The 21,206-nt window shown below is 46.6% G+C and overlaps 1 protein-coding gene across 2 annotated transcripts; it reads right to left on the bottom strand.

Moving 5' to 3' along the window:
- Positions 1–2,052: 2,052 nt before the first annotated feature.
- NUDC (nuclear distribution C, dynein complex regulator) lies at positions 2,053–20,502 on the bottom strand. Of its 2 annotated transcripts, XM_054721076.1 has the most exons (10): positions 20,280–20,323; positions 19,147–19,209; positions 17,247–17,324; positions 6,114–6,317; positions 5,960–6,025; positions 4,797–4,913; positions 4,529–4,723; positions 2,957–3,040; positions 2,744–2,862; positions 2,053–2,319 (listed from the first exon to the last, which is right to left on the bottom strand). In XM_054721076.1, the coding sequence occupies exons 3-10, from the start codon at positions 17,256–17,258 to the stop codon at positions 2,268–2,270; spliced, it is 849 nt and encodes a 282-aa protein (XP_054577051.1). In that variant the 5' UTR covers positions 17,259–17,324; positions 19,147–19,209; positions 20,280–20,323; the 3' UTR covers positions 2,053–2,267. The 2 variants fall into 2 exon arrangements, with proteins under 2 accessions (XP_054577051.1, XP_008146248.2); XM_008148026.3 differs by lacking the exon at positions 19,147–19,209 and having other exon boundaries at positions 20,280–20,502.
- Positions 20,503–21,206: the final 704 nt, after the last annotated feature.

Genomic DNA, 21,206 nt, shown 5'->3' with positions numbered 1-21,206 from the left:
ACAAAATAGAGCATTTAGCCTGGTTTGGTGTTGTGGGGTCAAAGCCAGAAGGCTGAAATGGGAGTGAGAACACCTACCTCTCAGATTCACCGAGTTCCAGGAGATAGAGCCAGCCGTGTCTGTACTTAAGGTCTCACATGGTTTGTCAATGTGAGGTTCTAGGCTGCCTGTCTGGACTACCCCTGCTGCCTAGGCTCACTGCCTGCAGACCAGCCTGCTTCTGGCCAGCCCTAGTTTCCCCAAGTCCCCAACCAGCCACAGACCTGCTGCTCCCTCCACCTCTCCTTGGTGTTAAGAGAGCACTGTGGTTCAGCTACCTTCTTGACCTTCCCAACAATACTGGAGTGGGATCCTTTCAGAGAGGTCAAGAAATTTAATGGGTCACAGAGCTAGTAACTGGCTCTGGACCTGGATTTCTGCCCGTAAGCTGGCAAACTGACCTGCTTGGGGCAGAAGCAGGGTCCTGGAGACCAGCTGGGTACAGAAGGGTCCTACTTAGCTACTCGCACAGAATCTTTCAAGTGAGGCCAGAGCAGGTCCACCAGGCCAGTTGATTGATAAACTGTGTCCAGGACCTCTGCCCCCACCTCACCTAGTCCCCATAGCCCTTTTTACTGTCCTCATGGGCATCCACTGGAAAGTGACAACTAGACAAACTGTACTTGTCTATTCAATTTCCTATGGGACACTGGATGGTCCCGGGGGTTATCATCACTGGGCCCAGTACGTGATAAAACTGGCCTCTTAAGTTGTTTCATCCAGATCAAGGCTTCTCCAAGATTGAAAATGACCACAGGACACTGGAGCCCAGGGATATCACAGGACATCGGATTCAACACTCCTTGCACCCTACCCTTCACTCTAGAGCACAATTTTCCAAACACAGCCTTGGGAACCACTACTGGCTTTCTCAAAAAAAGAAGCTGGGGTGGGGGGCCTAGCTGGTTTGGCTCAGTGGATAGAGCGTCGGCCTATGGACTGAAGGGTACCAGGTTTGATTCCGGTCAAGGGCACATGCATAGGTTGCAAGCTCAATCCCCAGTAGGGGGTGTGCAGGAGGCAGCTGACCAATGATTCTCTCTCATCATTGATGTTTCTCTCCCCATTCCTCTCTGAAATCAATTTTAAAAAAGGAGGAGGGGATTGTCACATTTGGGAAACAAAACTAGGTACTGCACAACCTCTTGAAGTCTTCAACAAGCTATTCTGAAATGTCAAAGGATATAGTGTTCCAGAAATTCAGGGGTCCCCTTCACACACAGAGCAAAGCACTCTGGGCGAGTCAACCTAAACATTCCTGCTGTAACCATAACCTCTGTGGCTACTACCCTCAGTGACCTCCATTCTCTGGCCAAGGTGGGGTAGGGTGAACTCCAGGGACTGGATTTAGGCAGAGGCGAGCACCTCTCCAGCCTTGGCACTGCCTTGGCAGGTGACTGAGAGGTCCTGAAACCTGTAGAGGTCTGGGTCAGAGGAACAAACAGGGCCCCACTGGACTTTGCTCTGCCCTCTAGGTGAGGTGTCTGTACCACACTTAGAGCAGACTTGAGCCCAGGGCTGTCCCCCAGCCTTTGTGGCTCTCGGCCCCTGGGAGACAACAGTGTGCAGCTTCAGAAACAATTGATCCAGGGCTGGAGAACCCACTGCAGCTGGAAGTTGTCTTAAGGATGAAAATGAAATCAAGTCCCTGGTCTTAAACTCTGCTGAGTCATGGGCCCCTATGAAAATCAGACATATGTTCTGGTCCTGTAGCCAGAAAAACTCACCTTTGCTCAGAATTATACACACACTAAAAGTCTTGTTTTATTCTTCCAAGTAATGAGAAACTGAGCCCCAGAGAGGGGCAAGGACTTGCCCTAGGTCACATGGCAGAATCAGCTAGAAGACAAGCCCCCAGCTCCCTGCAGCAGCCCTACGGGGCCTGACCCCCAGTAAAGACTACAGCAAGCATGTCAAACTCAAAGGCTAACATGGGCCAAATAAACGAGGCATGTGGCCCCAGGGGCCAAGAGTTTAACATGCTTGGACTAGAGGGAAGAGAACACAGGTGGAATTGGGTAAACAGTTTTAATGTGTAACAGTGTGTCAATTAGTGAAGACGAGACCCCCAAAGGCCCCAGCCCTTCTCCCATGGTGCCCTGGGACCTCTGTGCCTGGACCAGTCCCATGCCTGTCCCAGCTCTGAGGCCCTCAAGTCCCAGGGAAGGGTGGAAAAGAAAGGTTGATGGCTGAAGACTCAGATCCAAGAGTTCAGGGAGGCAAACAAGCTAGTTGAATTTGGCCTTAGAAAAATCCATCTCTGGATGTTGATCCATGAACCTGGGAAGGGAAATAGGAAGATAGTGAAACAGACTGTCCCTCTCCCCTAAAGTTAGTCCCTTACTCCTAGCCTTCCACTTGAGGTCTAATCTCTTTAGAACCCTTAGCAACCTGGAGCCAGGCCAGGCAGGGTCTCTGAGGCTCATCTGAACCCGAGGCTGGAAGCTGAGGTGCCAATATTGGCACTTTTCACCTGTAGATGGCAATGACCACCTATTACCTTCCTTCTTTCCTATCTTCAGGTGGCCTTGGCCTCAAAATTACCTCAGCAAGTGATTAGGATTGGCAAGCCAAGGCTATAAAGCCATAAACTTGGCAGCTCATTCTGGAAGGGGCAGGGCAGCTCCTGTGTCCTACTCAGTGACCCACTTGCAGTTGTCACCCAGATCCAAGCCCCCCAAACTCCCATTTTTAAAGTGCTCACTTTTTCAGAATTTCCTGTTTCTTCTGCTCATCTGAGGTGGGCAGCCCCATGGACTTCTGTCTCTGGTCATACATCATCTTTTCCACCATGCTGCGCGTCTCACTGTCCAGGTCTGACAGCTGGGGGCAGGGAGCAGCAGGGACAGGTGAAGCTCTTGGGCCACCTGGGCCTCTCACCTCCCAGTTGAAGGTCCCCCAACCAACCAGGGCTCACCTTGGAGTTCTCAGGGTTGATCTTCTTGGTATTGATCTCAGGATCACTGGACACCAATCGGCTCCACCACTCCATCTTGTTGATCTGTGAGGAGAACCACCTTTCACTCACTCTATATCCTAGGAACCACCCACCAATCAACCCTCTCCCACCCACATCCTACACTTAGGACCCAAAGCAAGGCTGTGCTGGGACCTGAGGCCTAGAGGAGCAAGACCTCTCCCTTCCACAGCGGCTGGCGTGGTTGGGAAGACTGACCCGAACACAGTCACAAATCAGAACAAGCAAAATAAAGCACAGAGGAAGATACCATCCAGGGTGAAGGGAGAGAAGCTACAGAGAGACACCTAGCTGGGACAAGCAGTTTACAGACTAAAAATTCAGGGAAGGGACATTCCAGTTGAGAGGAAAAGCAAGTGCAAGGGCATGGAGGGGTGACTGAGAGGCAGCCACGGCCAGTCAGGTAGGCTGGGACAGGCCTCATGTGCCATGGGGAGTTCTCCTCGATGTTTGGCACTTTACAGAGACCATCTTTATTTACTGGTGTGTCTGTGTCCCATCTCTCTTGAGGGAAGGGGAGAACATAGGTGTCCTGAGGGCATTTTCTACGTTTTGTTCATTGTTTTCTCTCCAGTATATAGAACAGTGCCTGGCACATAGTAGGTGCTCAAATGTTTGTTAAATTGAATATATTCATGAACCTAATGAAAGGTGAGGATTTGGTTAACAAAGACTATTTTGATCCCGATTCCACCCTTTCCTAGATGTAAGAGCCTGGGCAAATATATGAGCTACCCTTTTCCTGACTCTACAATGGGATAGACCTGTCTGCCGGCATGGCAAATATATGAGCTATCCTTTTCCATTGTAGAATGGGATAGACCTGCCTGCCGGCATGGCTCAGTGGTTGAGTGTCGACCTATGAACCAGGAGGTCGTGGTTCGATTCCCAGTTAGAGCACATGCCCAGGTTGTGGGCTCACTCCCCAGTATGGAGCATGCAGGAGGCAGCCGAACAATGATTCTCTCTCATCATTCATGTTTCTATCTCTCCCTCTCCCTTCCTCTCTGAAATCAATAAAAAAGTATATTTTTAAAAATGGGACAGCCCTATTTGGCTCAGTGGATAGAGCGTGGGTCTGCGGACTAAAGGGTCCTGGGTTCCATTACGGTCAAGGACAAGTACCTTGGTTGCAACTCCTCCCCGGCCAAGGCTAGTGCAAGAGGCAACCAATCAATGTGTTTCTCTCACATCGATGTTTCTCTCTGTCTTTCCTCTCTCTTCTACTCTCCCTAAAAATCAATGGAAAAATATCCTCAGGTGAGGATTAACAAAAAAAATATATTAAACATTTTTTTTTCTAAAAAAGGAACAGACATACTGTAAGTATGATGGGATTAAATAAGAAATGTCTTATCCAAAGAGACAGATGGCCAATAGACATATGGAAAAAAAAGAAAAGAAAAGAAAGAAATGTCCACCAGGTCCCTAGCATGGACCCGACTGAATGAGCAGAAATCCTTCCCTCTTTCTTCATTAAGATGCAGGCCAGAAGGCTGGGCCTCTTCGCACCTTCTCCAGATGCACCGTCACCACCTTGCCGTCCTCAATGAGCCAGGAACTCTCCTCCACCTTCACCTCGTTGTAGAGCTCCCCGTCAATGATTGCAGGCTGCCCCTTGAGCCCCACCCGGAGATGCTTCCGCTGGATGTCCACCACTACATCCTTCCCTTTCAGCCGGAAGTTCACACGGAAGGGCACTGCCAGCTGCATGGGACAGAGACAGTCAGGAGGGGCCCCAGGCTGGCTCCCTCACCTCTGCCCTGACCCTGCCACTCACGTCCAGCTCCGACAGGGTCTGGGTCCAGCGATAATTGGACAGGTCTGCCCCATTGCCGAGATTGGGCTTCAGTTTCCCTTTGTCCTTCTCGTCCTCCTCCTCGTCTTCCTCAGCCTCCTGCTCATAGTCGGAGTGCTCAGCTACTTACTTGACAGACACAGACTGAAACTCTCTGGGCCAGGCCCAGGACTGGCACTGGACATACAACCACAAAATGAAACAGACCTGTCCCTGCCTACTCCATGGCGCACTGGGAGCATAGGTGAAACGTAGTTCTGATCTCTGAGAGGAGCTCAGACTGTTATAAGGACACAGCTGGGGGGCCGTGACAGTCAGAGATAAACCTATAGGACCCAGCTGGGGTGTCAAGCCAAAGGACTTAGAAAGCCAAGCACAGAAAAACAAAAGGTCACCAAGTGACCACGAGCAGGGTTGCCCTAAAATAAAACCAGACACCCCCAGCTGGTGTGGCTCAGTGGTTGTGCGTTGACCTATGAACCAGGTGGTCACAGTTCCATGCCTGGTGAGGGCACATGCCTGGGTTGCAGGCTCCATCCCCAGTGGGGGCATGGCGTGCAGGAGGCAGCCGATCAATGATTCTTATCATTGATGTTTCTATCTCTCTCCCTTCCTCTCTGAAATCAATAAAAACATCTTTAAAACAAATAAAAATAAAATAAAATAAACCCAGGATGCCTAATGATCAACATCCTTTTTCTGTGTCTGTAGGGTTAAGACCCCTAGTCTCACATCAGAACCTCTGAAAAGCCAAATGAATGCCCCCAAAGTCGTTTGTGAATCTGGACTTGAGTAAGTGGGAGAAGCTCTGAGGGGCTTGTTCCGCAGATGTGTCAGAGTGACCCACCACAAAGGCCCAGGCTGGACCCCCAGACCCCAGGCCACCTGATGGCACCTGCACAGGCACTAACTGCCCTCTCTTGCTTTGGGGCTTTCTTGCCAAGGCTTAAGGCCAATGGGTTTTTGGTGTTTTTAATACAAAACCTTTGGTCCAATATCTCTGAGTGAGATCTTGAAGTATGGGGAGGAACACAAAGCTGAGGGAAGGAGGGCAGGGGAGGGCATCCTGGAGACAGGGTAAGGCTGTAGAGTCCCTGGAAGTTCCCAACCCCTGGCTAGTCCCAAGCACCCCCAGTCCATCTCACCTGCTTCTCTGGTGAGCCAAGGCTGCCATTCTTGAGCTGGGCCTCATGATTCTCTGCATCCTTTTTCTATGGCAAAGGGCAAAGCAGTTGGCAAGAGGGTCCCCTCTTCTAGTGCCAATAGTTGAGGGGATAGGGGAGGGAAGCCCACTCTTACCTGGTCAATCTCCAGCTGCAGCCTCTCTGCCTCCTCATCAGTCAGCTCCTTGATCTGAGGCCCAGAGCTCTCTGACTTGGCCTCCTTGGCCTGCCTAGCTGCCCGCTCCGCCTTCTCCCGCCGCTCTGTCTCCTGCCGAGCTCTCTTTTCCCGCCGGGCCTTCTGTGCCAGCTGGTTGTGGTGGTTGAAGGTCTGTGTGATGAGCTGGGGACGGAAGTGAAAGCAATGAGGCATCAAGATAGGGGTAGTATCCCAAAAGCACAGTCCCGTCTCTATCTGCTGGGTGCCTAAGCAAGGCACTGCACTTAGAACCCCAGTTTCCTCATCTAGAAAATGGGAAAATACACACATATCTGATCGAGTTGTAACAACAATATCTGCAAATACCTGGCTTGGTAGACAGTGGCTACTTTAAAAAACCAAAACAGTTTTGGCCTGGCTGGTGTGGCTCAATTGGCTGGGCACTGTCCTGTGTACCAAAAGATCACAGGTTCGATTCCTGATCAGGGCACATACCCAGGTTGCGGGTTCAATCACTGGTAGGGGTGCATATGGAAGGCAACCGATTGATGTTTCTCTCTCTCTCCTGCAAAGTCAATAAAAAATGTATTTTTAAAAAACAACATTCGCTGAAACCGGTTTGGCTCAGTGGATAGAGCGTCAGCCTGTGGACTCAAGGGTCCCAGGTTCGATTCCGGTCAAGGGCATGTACCTTGGTTGCGGGCACATCCCCAGTAGGGGGTGTGCAAGAGGCAGCTGATTGATGTTTCTCTCTCATCGATGTTTCTAACTCTCTATCCCTCTCTCTTCCTCTCTGTAAAAAATCAATAAAAAATATTTAAAAAACAACAACATTCTAACAACTAAGAGTATGGACATTAAAGTTGTAACAACCTGGGTTCTAATCCTGGCTTTGTCACACACTAGAGATTGTATTTTTATTTTTATTTTTTTTTAAATAAATCTTTAGCCGAAACCGGTTTGGCTCAGTGGATAGAGCGTCGGTCTGCGGACTGAAAGGTCCCAGGTTCGATTCCGGTCAAGGGCATGTACATTGGTTGCGGGCACATCCCCGGTGGGGGGTGTGCAGGAGGCAGCTGGTCGATGTATCTCTCTCATCGATGTTTCTAGCTTTCTATCCCTCTCCCTTTCTCTCTGTGAAAAATCAATAAAATATAAAAAATAAATAAATAAATAAATAAATCTTTATTGTTCAGATTATTACAATTGTTTCTCCTTTTTTCCCCCCAAATCTCCCCATCACCCGGTTCCCTCCGCCCCCCATTGTCCTTATCCACAGGTGTATGATTTTTGTCCAGTCTCTTCCCATACCCCCCACACAGACACCCCTTTCCCCCTGAGAATTATCAATCCACTCCCATTCTATGCCTCTGATTCTATTATGTTCACGAGTTTATTCTGTTCCTCAGATTTTGAATTCACTTGATTTTTAGAATCACTTGTTGATAGATATGTATTTGTTGTTCATAATTTTTATCTTTACTCTTTTCTTCTTTTTCCTCTTTTTAAAGAATACCTTTCAGCATTTCATATAATACTGGTTTGGTGGTGATGAATTCCTTTAGCTTTTTCTTATCTGTGAAGCTCTTTATCTGCCCTTCAATTCTGAATGATAACTTTGCTGGGTAGTCTTGGTTGTAGGTTCTTGCTATTCATCACTTTGAATATTTCTTGCCATTCCCGTCTGGCCTGCATAGTTTCTGTTGAGAAATCAGCTGACAGTCATATGGGTGCTCCCTTGTAGGTAACTAACTGTTTTTCTCTTGCTGCTTGTAAGATTCTCTCTTTGTCTTTTGCCCTTGGCATTTTAATTATGATGTGTCTTGGTGTGGTCCTCTTTGGATTCCTCTTATTTGGGGTTCTGTGCGCTTCCTGAACTTGTAAGTCTATTTCTTTCACCAGGTGGGGGAAGTTTTCTGTCATTATTTCTTCAAATAGGTTTTCAGTATCTTGCTCTCTCTTCTGGCACCCCAAAAATTCGGATATTGGTACGCTTAAAGCCATCCCAGAGGCTCCTTATGCTATCCTCACACTTTTGGATTCTTCTTTCTTTCCGCCTCTCTGGTTGGGTGTTTTTTTCTTCCTCATATTCCAGATCTTTGGTTTGACTCTTCGGGTGCGGTGGTCTACTCTGTATATTCTTTATTTCAGACAGTGTATGCATAATTTCTGACTGGTCCTTTTCCATTTTTTTGGTATTCTCATTTAGGTCCTTGAAGGTCTCTTCAAGTTTCTCAGCGGTTTTTAGAAGATTCTTGAGTAACCTTATAAATATGGTTCTGAACACTGTGTCGTCCATTAGTTTGCTTTCATCTATCTCTCCTATTGTGACATACTTCGATGTCTCCACATTTTGGCTGCCTCCCTGTATTGATGGGGTGGCTTTGTGTGGTCGGTGACCTATAGGGGCCGGTAGCTCAGCTTCCCAAATCACCCTAGGTGGTCGCTCTTGGTACTCCCCTTTGTGGGCTGAGTGGAAAGTCTTGGTGTCGTTAAAAGCCCTGATTACTGTTGGTACACTGGGAGGAATTGACCTCCGGTCCAATTGGTTGTGAGGGCCTGCTGTGTCTATAACGGAAGAATTGCTGTGCTGGAGACACAGTAGGGCTTTGGTGCTCACTGAGTCTGCCTCTTGAATGTGTCCCTTATGAGAGTGGTTGAAATCTGGTGTCGTCCACACCGACAGAAAAGTCACTCTCACTCTCAGACCAATGGCCAAGAGTCCCGTAGGCGTCTGGGTCCCCCGCGTGTCCCCAGAAACTGGAGTTCAGAGTGATTGGGATTGTTGGTATCACTGGCGGGAATTGATCTCCAAGCCAGTTGGCTGTGAGGATCAGCAGTGTCTCCGCTGGGAGAGCTTCTGTGCTCAGCTTGGATGGGGCGGAGTCTCAGGGTGGCGCAGACAAGCTTTGGTTTCCCGTCTGCTCCGCCCTAAGAGGGGCGGTTTCTCTGTGCCCGAATTAATGGCTGCACGCCTCTGAGAGAAGGCAGCTTTCGAGCCTCTCCCGCTGCCTAACCGACCAGTTTCTCCCCAGCTGGGGCTGGATTTCAGTGCAGACCGGAGGTTTTGTTTTTTCCCCGAACGAGAAATCCAGTCACTGGGAGGGCTGTGCTCAGCTTGGATGGGGCGGAGTCTCAGGATGGCGCAGACAAACTTGGTTTCCATCTGCGCCGCCCTAAGAGGGCCGGTTTCTCCGTGCCCTAATCAATGGCTGCGCGCCTCTGAGAGAAGGCAGCTTTCAAGCCTCGCCCGCTGCCAGACAGACCAGTTTCTCCCCTATCGCAGCTGGATTTCAGTGCAGTCAGGAGGTTTTGTTTTTCTCCCAAACGAGAAAGCTAGCCACGCAGCGTCTGCTGCCCTCCCTCTCCGTGTGCTGCGAGCAAGCCTGCCGCATATTCAGCCGCCCGCCCTTTCCGTGCTCACGGATCTCCACACCTCCACAGCTCCTGAGGCTCAGCGTCCCCCTCTCTTTTTTTCTCTAGTTGTAGGTTTTCCACTCTGCCAGCTTTCCGGTGGTTCTGGACGGTGTGCGCTGTTTCCCAGTTGAAGTTTCAAAATAGTTGTGGTAGGGAACAATTAGGTGTTTACCTTATGCCGCCATCTTGGTTTTTCCCAGCTATTATATTTTTAGCAAATTACTTAACCTCTAATAGCTTCAAAACCTTCATCGGTAAGGATGAATCCCACCTCACAGGGTTGTTGTGCAGACAAAATGATCAGTGCTCTGAAAGTCCTTCAATAGATAGTGAAGCTATAAGAAGTCCAGACTCAACCCCTCTAAGAAGCCTTTCCTGAGCTCAGGCCCACTGACCCACTTGCTCTGACTGATCTCTCTTCCTCCTGCGTATCTGTCTCCAGGACTGCAGCCCCAGCTGTGTAGCACTCAGCACCACACCCAGGACTGCCACATTAGCAGAAGGCAGAGAGAGCTTTCTTTCTTTTCTTTCTTTCATTTATATTTTTATTGACTTGAGAGAGAAAGGGAGAGGGAGAAACCTCAGTGATGAGAATCACTGATTGGCTGCCTCTTGCATGACCCCTACTGGGCATCAAGCCGCAACCTGGCATGTGCCCCTGACGGGAATTGAACCTGGGACCCTTCAGTCTGAAGGCCGGTGCTCTATCCACTGAGCCAAACCAGCTAAGGCGAGAGAACTTTCTTGAGGGAAAAGGAGCCTCTTCCTCTCCTCAGCCTGCAAGCTATCCATTTCAAATCCTTTCTCTCCCATTTTCCTTCCTAGGATGTTTCCAACCCATAGCCTGCTAGCTGGCCTCCCTGCTGCCCAAGAGCTACCCCAATACTACTGCCACCTGTCACTGCCTGTCAGTGTGGCCTTGGACAAGCAAACAACTTTGACACTTTCTAAGCCTGTTTCCTCACCTGTCATGAGGATCAAAAATGACCAACATTCATCTAAAGCCTGGCACAGTCCTTGCCACATCACACAGCTTGCCTGGAGGAGGCTAACCCAATGTCAGCTTTGGGGGCCTGGGAGAAGTACTTTCTCTGCAATAAAAATACGATGGGAGCGATGGCTCCACCTCCCTGTTATACTAGTAGCCCTCAAAGTATGGTTTCCTCAACCTGCAGCATCATTATCATCCAGAATTTGTTAGAAAAACTAAATCTTAGCGTGCCCCCCACCCTAAAAAATAATAATAATAATAATAATAAATCTTTGTCCCCACTCCAGACTTACTTAATCAGAAATTTTAGAGGTTGGCCCAGCAGCCTATATTTTTAATCAGCCTTCCTGGCTAATTCTCATAAACACTGGAGAGTCACATCTAGATTTGAGTTCCTGGTCTACTTCTTTTACCTGTGTGACCCTGTGGAGCAGCTTTCTCTGTGCTTCTATTTTAGTCTAAAATTGGTTTTTTAAGCTCTGGCCAGGTAGCTCAGCTGGTTACAGCATCGTCCCAATATGCCAAGGTTGTGGGTGATATCTCTAGTCAGCACACATGTAAGAATCAACCAACAAATACATAAATAAGTGGAACAACACACTCTCTCTCTCCCTTCCTCCCTCTCTAAAAATCAATAAATAAAAATTAAAAATAAATTAAATAAAAGTCATCTTGCACAGCTGTTCTTTGCCTAGAATGTCCTTGTTCCTACTTCCAGGTCACCTGGCAAACTCCTACTCATCCTCCAGGACCAGGTTAAGTGTCTCCTGAGTTTCACCTCTTCATCTTCGGCAGGCCCAGAAAAGAGTGTGGCAGTTCCTTTAATAAAATAGAACTACTAAATGATCCAGCAGTCTCACTTCTGGGAATATACCCAGAACTCTATGTTGACCCACACACCTGGAGACCTCACAGGCCACCCACTACATGATCAGTGGTCAATAAACCATCTTTCAAGAATTTCTGGGCCCGAGATGGAAGGATGAAGGAAGCTGAGAGGGCCTTGAAGTACTCCAGGTCACCAAAGTTACCCACAGGCTCCTGACCGAAGGTTCTGCCAAATGCCCTGTGACTTCTCATTCATTTAATGCCAATTCCTCCAGCCACCCCCAAATTCCCAACCCCATGCCATACTATAGGAGCTCTGTACTCTACAAAGTTAAAAGGGCACTGGACCCCCCAAACCAACTGGGTTAATAAAATGGGATGTGCGAGAGAGAGAAATGAGCCACCTGAAGGCCATTTAATATAATTAGTCATGAGACAATTACACCAGCAGAGGCTGTTCCACCACAGGGCCTTGGTCCCAAGTCCCTAATCAGGGAGACCTTGAACTCAAGCCATTTGCTAACCAGTAGCCAAGGGTAGGCGGGAACAGGGTCCTCCCCTCTCCCAGCCTGTGAATCATGTTACCTCCCATCCGTCCTATTCCTTCCTAGCTGTGAGGTTAGGTGAGGGCAGAGCTGAACCACAGGGCAGAGTTAAGACCAATCACAGCAGCCTCTGAAGCTGCCACCCGGTCTCCTCCCATCATCTTTACCCAGCCCCAGCCCCAAGCAGAGACCCTAGGGGTATGTGGCCTACAGAGGTGCCAACTGACAGGCTGTGACAGTCAAGCTCTCTCACTGGAAGCATCCTTGGGAACCAGAGCCCAGGAAAGTGGAGAAGGGGTGAGAAAAGCTGAGCTAGCTCTAGAAGACAGGCCCCAGACTGCTCAGTGGAATATCGAACACAGGTTTTTCCTGGCCTAGGCTGGTAAAGAGTGGTTCCCACCAGTCTAACCAGAGAAGACACAGAATCCAATGGCTGAGATTCTGAACCTGTGTGTGGGAGGGGGGGAGGGGGGGACAAGTATGAAGATGACACACTTCTATTCTAGAACTTCATATAAATGGAATCTTACAATATGTGTTTCTTTTGTATGCTCATCTTCCTTTAAAAGGCTAAATAATATTCCATTATACGCATATATGATGTTTTGTTTATCCATTCATCTATCAATGGACAATTGGGTTGCTTCCACCTGGTGGCTATTATGAACAGTTCTGCTATAAACAAAACTTTCTCCAAAACCTTGCTTTCAATTCTTCTGGGTATATTCCCCGAAGTGAGACTGCTGGATCCTATAGTACTATTCTAATTTTTCGAGGAACTGCCACACTGTTTTCCACAGCAACACCATTTTACACTCCCACCTATAGTGCACAGGCTTCCATTTCTCCACATCCTCACCAACACTTGTTAGTTTGTGGTTTTTTTGACGGAAGACATCCAAATGGGTATGAGGTGGTATTTTTTGGTTTGATTTGCATTTCTCGGATAATAAGGAAAGTTGAGCATCTTTTATAAAAGTTTTTATAAAGAGCTACAACAATCCACTTTTACCAGCCATGTCCAAAGAGCAGCCTTTCCCCACATCCTTACAAGCAATTATTTAGAAAATTTTTGATAGGAAGAAAAAGCATCTGTTTCTTTAACTTACATTTCCTTGACTACTTGTGAATTTGAGCATCTGTTCAAATGCTCTTTAGATTTGCTCTTCTTGTAATTGCCCATTTTTTGTTTATTCTTTTCTTGGCAATTTACAAGAGTTCCTGCACATTAAATCAGCTATTAAATTTTACCTGTCCTCTGCATTGCATTTTCCCAAATCTATTGTTTTTCAGTTGATTTTATATGTCAACATCTCTTTTGCCATACAAAAGTTTTCAATCTTTGAAGAGACAAACAGATACCTTTTCTTTCATAGCTTCTAGGTTTCTATTTGTAAGGCTTCCCCACACAAGATTATACATAGTTTCCCAGATTTCCTTACAAGACTCTGCTTGATCTGCACTTTATTATTACATAGGAGTTAAACAGATGGAAAATTTTGGTTTTTTACAAATAGCCACTTGTAGCGGCATGACTCATTAAATCATCCTTTGTCTACAGAAATGAATTGCCATATTAGATACATATTAAACCCTTATATATGCTAGACTTTTTCTAGGTTCTCTTTTCTGCTTCACTGGTGTAGACTTCTTTCTGTGCCCATACCATAATGATTTGATCATTATGGCTCTACTCAAATCTACAATCTCTTCTCCATAATTCCTCGCCCCCAAAGCTACAAAAACTAAAAGTGTTTCTGTACTTTTTCTAAGTTTGTGGTATGAAAGTATTTATAGTCTCTTATCTCCCACTTGGTATGAATATTGATAGACATTTCTCTGCAGAAATGTAAATGTGCCCTGGCTGGTGTGGCTCAGTTGGTTGAGTGTCATCCCATGCACCAAGAGGTCACAGGTTCAATTCCTGGTCAGGGCACATGCCCTGGTTTCAGGCTCAATTCCCAGAAGGGGGCATACAGGAGGCAGCTAACTGATGTTACTCTCTCCCTCTCCCTTCCTCTCTCTCTAAAATCAATAAAAACTTAAAAAAAAATTTTTTTTTTAATGTGCTTGATTATAGGATGCTGCTCCTGACCTCTGGATTGGGGTATTGTATGAAATATAGAGTATATATTATTGCCTTGTAAAGTCAAAGAATTCTAAATCCCCAAAGCATCTGGCCCTAGGAGGTTCAGAAAAGAGGCTCTGAACTGGTATTTTCATATTCCAGGCACTTCATCAACATTACCTTCTTTTAAAAAACAAAACATGTTTTTATTAATTTTTAGAGAGAGAGAGGGAGAAGAAACATCGATGAGAGATAAACATCGATTGGTTGCCTCCTGCACACCCCCCACTGGGGATCAAGCCAGCAACCCGAGCATGTGCCCTGACCAGGTACTGCACCTTTGTCCTCTCAGTGCATGGGACAACACCATACTGGCCAGGGCTACATTTCCTTTTTATCCTCATGACAGCCCCATAAGATTATCCCTGCTTGTAAGAAATTGAGGCTCAGAGAGATAGTAATTCAGATGCCACACAGTTGTCAAGTGGGAAGTGAAAAGACCAGGATTCAAACTCACATCTGCTTGACTCCAGAGCCTTTGCTCTTTCATCACTATACCTGGAGATGTTCCTGGCAGATCTACACCATAGTGTGGTCAACACAAAGGAGTTACTGTGTTGCAACTGGAGATCAGGTGGAAAGGCTGGACAGGTTTATGCCTGCCTAAGAGTCGGACCAACCTCCTGGGAAAGAGCTGAACCTACAGTAACTAAGAGCCAAGGAGCATAACAAGATATAAGAAGTGACCTGCAGACAGCCGGTAGCTATCATGACCGAAATACTTCTGAGGCTTCTTAATATTAATCTTCTTCCCTTCTACCAGGTACATCTTACTCATCCTTCATGCCTCGCACATTACTTCCTCATTAAGTCTTCCTAAGCCAGTGGTCGGCAACAGAGGTCGGCAACTCATTAGTCAACAGAGCCAAATATCAACAGTACAACGATTGAAATTTCTTTTGAGAGCCAAATTTTTTAAACTTAAACTATATAGGTAGGTACATTGTTATTAACTTAATTAGGGTACTCCTAAGCTGGCCTCTGCTAAAAACTCAAGGGGCCAAAGAGCCACATGTGGCTCGCAAGCCGCAGTTTGCCGACCACTGTCCTAAGCCCACAGCCTAGGTTAATACTCATTTTAAGCTCCCAGGGCTTCTGCCCTAACACCTACTTCTTCATTTTCCTTTCCTATTTTTATTTTTGTGGGGGGTGCTATACTGTGAGATCCATGAAAACAAAGGCCATGTCTGTATTTGCCTCTGTAATCCTGAAGGATTTGGCATAGTATCTAACACAGGCAAAGTATTAAATGTTCAATAAATATTCATTGAAAAAAGTTTTAATAAATATTTATTGAACAAATGACTAACTGCTGGTATTATAAGGTAGTTTGGCCCACAGAAAAAATGGGAGGTGCTAGTGCTAATACACAAGAATATTTGAGATAGAACAGGTCCTACAGATCAGAGCCCACCTTTTCCCATTTTACAGATATGAAAAATTGACAAGACCAGAAAAATTGTGAAAAATCAACCAAGACACACAAGTAGGCCAAGAACCTGGGACTCCTAGCCCAGGTCTGCAAGATACATTATAGTGCATTCTAGATCCTGAGAGCCCTGACGCTACAGAAAAGGGTTTGCAAAATGTCTCCTTCTTGTTACTATGTCTCCTAAGTTTAAGTGAAAACAAGTATTATGGTTATAAAAATCATAGTTCAGTGAGGTGGCACCATGATTTACCAATCTTCAAAAATGTAATTCCAGTGTGGGCTCTTTCTGGAGCATGTTCACCTTTCTCCCTCTGCATCCCCCAGGCATGTTCCTCTACCTTTTTTTAAAAAATCCAACTGGAAAAAAAAAATCCTCACCTGAGAATATGTTTCTATTGACTTTCTAGAGAGGAAGGGAAAGGGAGAGAGAAACATCAATTGGTTGCCTCCTGCACATGCCCCGACTGGGGTTCAAACCTGCAACTAGGTATGTGCCTTGATCAAGAATCAAAACTAGCCGAAACTGGTTTGGCTCAGTGGATAGACCGTCGGCCTGCAGACTGAAGGGTCCCGGGTTCGATTCTGGTCAAGGGCATGTACATTGGTTGCGGGCACATCCCCGGTGGGGGGTGTGCAGGAGGCAGCTGGTCGATGTTTCTCTCTCATCGATGTTTCTAGCTCTCTATCCCTCTCCCTTCCTCTCTGTGAAAAATCAATAAAAATTTTAAAAAAAGAATCAAAACTAGCCCTAGCCAGTATGGCTCAGTGGATAGAGCATCGGCCTGCGAACTGAAAGGTCCCAGGTTCAATTCTGGTCAAGGGCACATGCCCAGGTTATGGGCTCGATCCCCAGTGGGGGACTTGCAGGAAGCAGCCGATCCATGATTCTCTCTCATCATTGATGTTTCTATCTCTCTCTCCCTCTTCCTTCATCTCTGAAATCAATAAAAATATATTTAAAAAAAGAAAAGAAGAACCTGCGACATTCCGGTGCATGGGACAATGCTCCAATCTACTGAGCCATACCAGCCAGAGCTGCCTTTCTTTTTCCTAAACTCCAAGGGCCCTTCTTTTGCCTCTGTAACTATTTCCTGAGCCCACGTAGCCTGGTTGGCTCACTTCTTCCACAACTCACTTCTTCTACCTCTGTGACTTTCTAAATGAACTTTTGCTTGTAAAAAATAAATAAATATAATTACAACCTAAGGAATCAGAAGGAAGTTCAAGGTGTTCGAATCTGTACCACAAAATACAATTACCAAATCCTTGAACTTTGGGTCACAATCCCTAGGAAGACTGGGATTGGTTGGCTTTGAGTTTTCCTCTATTTCTGTCTTCTAAGCTCAGTTTCTAACATTTGCCCACTCTCACCACCCAGCAAGGTAATTAGATAAAACCTACACAGTGGAAAAGGAATCAGGAAGCATGGTGTCAGGGGCAGAAGGCAGTTTACAACTGCCTTGGCTCTCCTGCAACTCCACTCAAGACTTTGGATAAAGTGCCAAATACCCCAAAGCCAATTTCCTCATTTGTCAAGTGAGGATAGTAACACCTACCCCTTTGGAACTGCTAAAGGATCATGAGAAATAGGGAAGATTAAGCATCTGGCAGGAAGAAGGGCTTCAATAAATGAAGCTTGCTTAGCTTCCCTGACTCTTCGCTCTTGGCATTTTACTTCTGCTGAAGTTGTTATTATGCAGAAGAAAGGCCAGGTGAGCTTTTCTTCTGAATAAACCGAACTACCAAAGGAACAGCAGCTCCCAATACTCACCTTCTCTGCCATCCCCTCTTCTCCTCCAACGAAAAAGTCTGTTTTGCGTCGAAGAAAGCTGAAGAAGGTGTTCACAAGCTGAAAAGACAGAAGAAGACTGGAGCTATGGAGATGTCCTACTGGGAGCCCAGCAACTGCACAGAAGTCAACTTCCTTAGTCTATGAGGGAACTCAGAGCTTGACTATTTCATCCCTGAGCCTCTCAACTGAGAAATCCTCTCAAACAGGCCTAACCTTAGTCACTTCTGCCAGAAAGCCTAACTTAACCTTACCTATATCACCTGAAAGGCGGATTTCTCATTTCTCCTGTATATGTGTGCGCATGTTTCACATTCCTTGTGGCCCTAGAGGCAGCCTAAGGATAGGGAGGACTCCTCCTGCATACAGGGCTTAAAACACTTGGAGACTTGACTATGGGTGGTGAACATACAATACAATATACAGATGATGTATGATAGAACTGTACACTTGAAACCTATATAATTTTATTAACCAGTCACCCTGATAATTTCAATAAGATGTAAAAATAAAAAATATAATTTTAAAAACAGAAAAAATATCAAGAAGACAGACAATAAACAGGAATCAGACAAGGAAGCAAGATAATTTCAGATGGGTATAAGTTTTAAGCAAGAAAGAAAGTGGTCTTGCCCTAGCCAGTTTGGCACAGTGGATAGAGTGTCAACCTGTGGACTGAAAGGTCTTGGGTTTGATTCTGGTCAAGGGCACATGCCCAGGTTGCAGGCTTGATCCCCAGTATGGGGCGTGCAGAAGGCAGCCAATCAATGATTCTCTCTCATCATTGATTTTCCTCTCTCTTCCTCTCTGATATCAATTTAAAAAAAAAAATTTTTTTTTTTAAAAGAAAGAAACTGGTCTTGTTATAGAGCAGTAATCCTTATGATGTGGTCCAGAGATCTCAGGATCCAGAGAGACATTAATTTGTCTTTTTCATCTCATTTCCTCACAAGTGTATATACAGTGGAGTTTTCCAGAGGCTACATGACATGTGATACTGCAAGACTGAATGAAGAAGCAGACATGAGAATCCAGCAAAAAAAGTTTGGTTTTCGATTAAACCAAACATTAAAGAGATTTAGCCCCCAAAAAAGTAAAATAATGCTTCTCACTAAATTTGTTTTAGAAACAGTTATTTTTCATAAAGAATGTTATTAATATTAGCATGCAATGCGTTTATTGGTGTTGTTTTTTTCCAATGAATTCATAAACAAGTTTAAAAAAAAGCCTGGGGCTAGCTTTCCTCTCCCAAGAGTAAAAAGCCCAAGTACAGTGGCAACAGCTGAGTTATTAGGGCAGAGCCAGAAGGAGGGGAGCAAATGAAGCCACTTCAAAGAAGGTTAAGGCCAACTAACTCTGGCTGGGGCACCAGTGTAGCAAGTGAGTAAGAGCATGGGTTTGAGTAGCAGATTGGCATATATTAGGTCTGTGACCTTGGGGAAGTTTCTTAACTCTGTGAAACAGAAATAGCAGCAGGACCTATTTCTAGGTACCTTGTAAGGATCAAATGAGATGTTGGAGGTGAGGGCCTTACAGTGCCTGGTCTGGAGCAAGAGCCCTGTTGCTTCAGTAACTCACAAACAGGCACCACAAACCATGGCTTATTCTGTCTACATCCCCAATGCCTGGCAGCAAATCTGGCTCAGAGTACATGCTTAGTAAAACTTTTGCTGAGTGAAAAATCTAGTGGTGACCTAGGGTAAGCACATATAAGCCCTTTTATTTGCCCAAATGAATGATTCCAAATCTGATGCTACAACTTATTTTAATGGTTTCAACTCCTGCTTCTAGACACTTTAAATTCATTCAAAACTGAATTCATACCCAAATTCAGTTTTGTGTCAACAACTTAGGGGGGAGGAGGGAGAGAACCTTTTCATACTTGCAAATTGGTAACTCTCTTCCCACCTCAGAGGGCTTAGGAGTCTTTGGTCACCATAGGCACCTGGGTAAAAGATGGGAATGGAAAGCTCAGTGAAAACTTGTCCCAGTGATACAGAGAATCAGCAAAGAAATGTAGAGAGCACACAGGCCTAAGGAGTCTGGTCCCTTTAGGTCAGGAACCTGTTGGATAATCTTGAGCAAGTTCTCTTGGTCTCTTTACAGAACGAGAGTTTTGGACTGATTTTAATGGGCTTTTCTATCGCTAACTTTCCATGTTTCTGGTCCAAAATATCCAACTCCAGAAGCAATACTAGTTGGTCCATAGTGTTCATGCACTAAACAAAATAACTATGTGTTATTTCGTGTGGTCACTAGGTATGAATTATGCTTTTGAAAAGCACTTGTAAGCTCCATCAGGCCAAGGAGAGGTTTTTCCTCGAGTCTGAATCCCCAGGTCCCAATCCAATGAGTGTCTGACACACATCAATCATTCAACAAATTTCACTTCAAGACACTACTCTCCTACAAAGATTCAGAAAATAGGGATTCACAACTCTTTTACGAACACAAAGAAACTAAGGCTTGGAGACATGTAAGGGTCCCAAGTGGGAGTGGTGGAAATCAATTGTGAATCCAGGCCTTTAATTCCCCATTCAAGGCCTAAAAAAAATACGTGTAAACATCACCCCGCCCCCCTAACCCTACCCCACACACACTCCTCGGCTCGCTCCAAGTCGGTAGCTGCAAATCTCAATGTCTGGGATGGTTCCTGGAATGTTCTTTGCAGGCAGCCATCAGAGAGGAAACGTGGCCCTAAGAATGTGTGAGACTTAGGGGAGGGGAATCTCACGGCTCTGGGGGTTTTCCAGGGACGCCGGAGTTGCTAAGATAGGAACTACTGAGCAGTGCCCTGGCCCGGGACTGATACGAAGGGGACAACACATTAGGCGGGGAGACCAGACCGGAAACCGGGGCGCGGGGAGGCTGTGGGGAGGGGGAGCCCTGAAGCCCGGAAGGCCCAAGCGTGGATCTCGGCCCCTGAAGGAGAAGGGCTGAGGGAGCCTGACTAGGGCCGCCGGGGTGGGCGGGCTCCGATAAAGCAGGCCCGGCCGATGCCGCGCGGGCCGTTACCTCCTGCACGCCGCCCTCATGCTGCTGCGCCATGGCCAGCAACATGCCGTCGAACCGCTCTTCCTCCTGCTCTCCGCCCATCGTGTCGGCCGCTAGCCACGCTCCGAGATACGAGCTCCGCACTGGCGTCCCGCGTCCTCCCAGCTCCTACGTTTCGCGTCCGACCCAACGACTCCAGTCCTCCGCCTTCCGCAGCGGAGCCGGAAACACGCACGCGTCCCGCCGCTCCGGCCCGCCGGCTCGCCCTCTCTTCCCGCCTTCCTCTCGGCTAGCGACCATTGAGCGCGCGGCCAACAGCCCGCTTCGCCGACCATTGGCCAACTTACTGAGCCAATCAACGAGAGCGTCCAGGAAGCGGTGGGCGGGACCGAGGGCCCGGGAGTTTGGAGTGAGTTGCTATGGTCACCAGACGCTTTGGAGCCTTCCAGAAATCGATGAGCTAAAAGGGGGTGAGGGGAGTGTTGGAAGTTAAAAAGGGACAAACTTTGCTCGCCCGCCTTGAGAGTGACCTCCCAGTTTGTAGAATGGTTGAGCTGAAAGTGTCAGTCATCTCTTCCAGTCCTCCCAGAAAGGAGAAGGGACCTGCCGGAACAGCCTACCTGCCTCGGTCATTACAAACTCCACCATAGGCATACACGAGGTTCAGAAGCACTGGCCCCGAGCTTAAAAGGACTCTGTGCTTGGTTTAATGCTCTTCTGTCGCAGTTCTGAAATTCTTAATACTTTTTAAACAAGAAACCTCACATTTTCATTTTGCACTAGGCCTTGCAAATTGTGTAATGAGTGTTGTATTCAACCTTCACTCCTGTTAATGTGGGAAACAGGTTCCAAACATCTAAGCCCAATTTTTCCACTTTGCAGTGAATTTCATCATCCTAGTCTTTCAGGGACTCTACCCTTATTATTATCCTTTCTTTAACTTCTGTT

Source organism: Eptesicus fuscus, chromosome 9 (assembly GCF_027574615.1).
Source record: "Eptesicus fuscus isolate TK198812 chromosome 9, DD_ASM_mEF_20220401, whole genome shotgun sequence".
NCBI classification, from domain to species: Eukaryota; Metazoa; Chordata; class Mammalia; order Chiroptera; family Vespertilionidae; genus Eptesicus; species Eptesicus fuscus.
The sequence above is the reverse complement of the archived record's forward strand: the minus strand, read 5'-3'. Positions and strand labels throughout refer to the sequence as shown.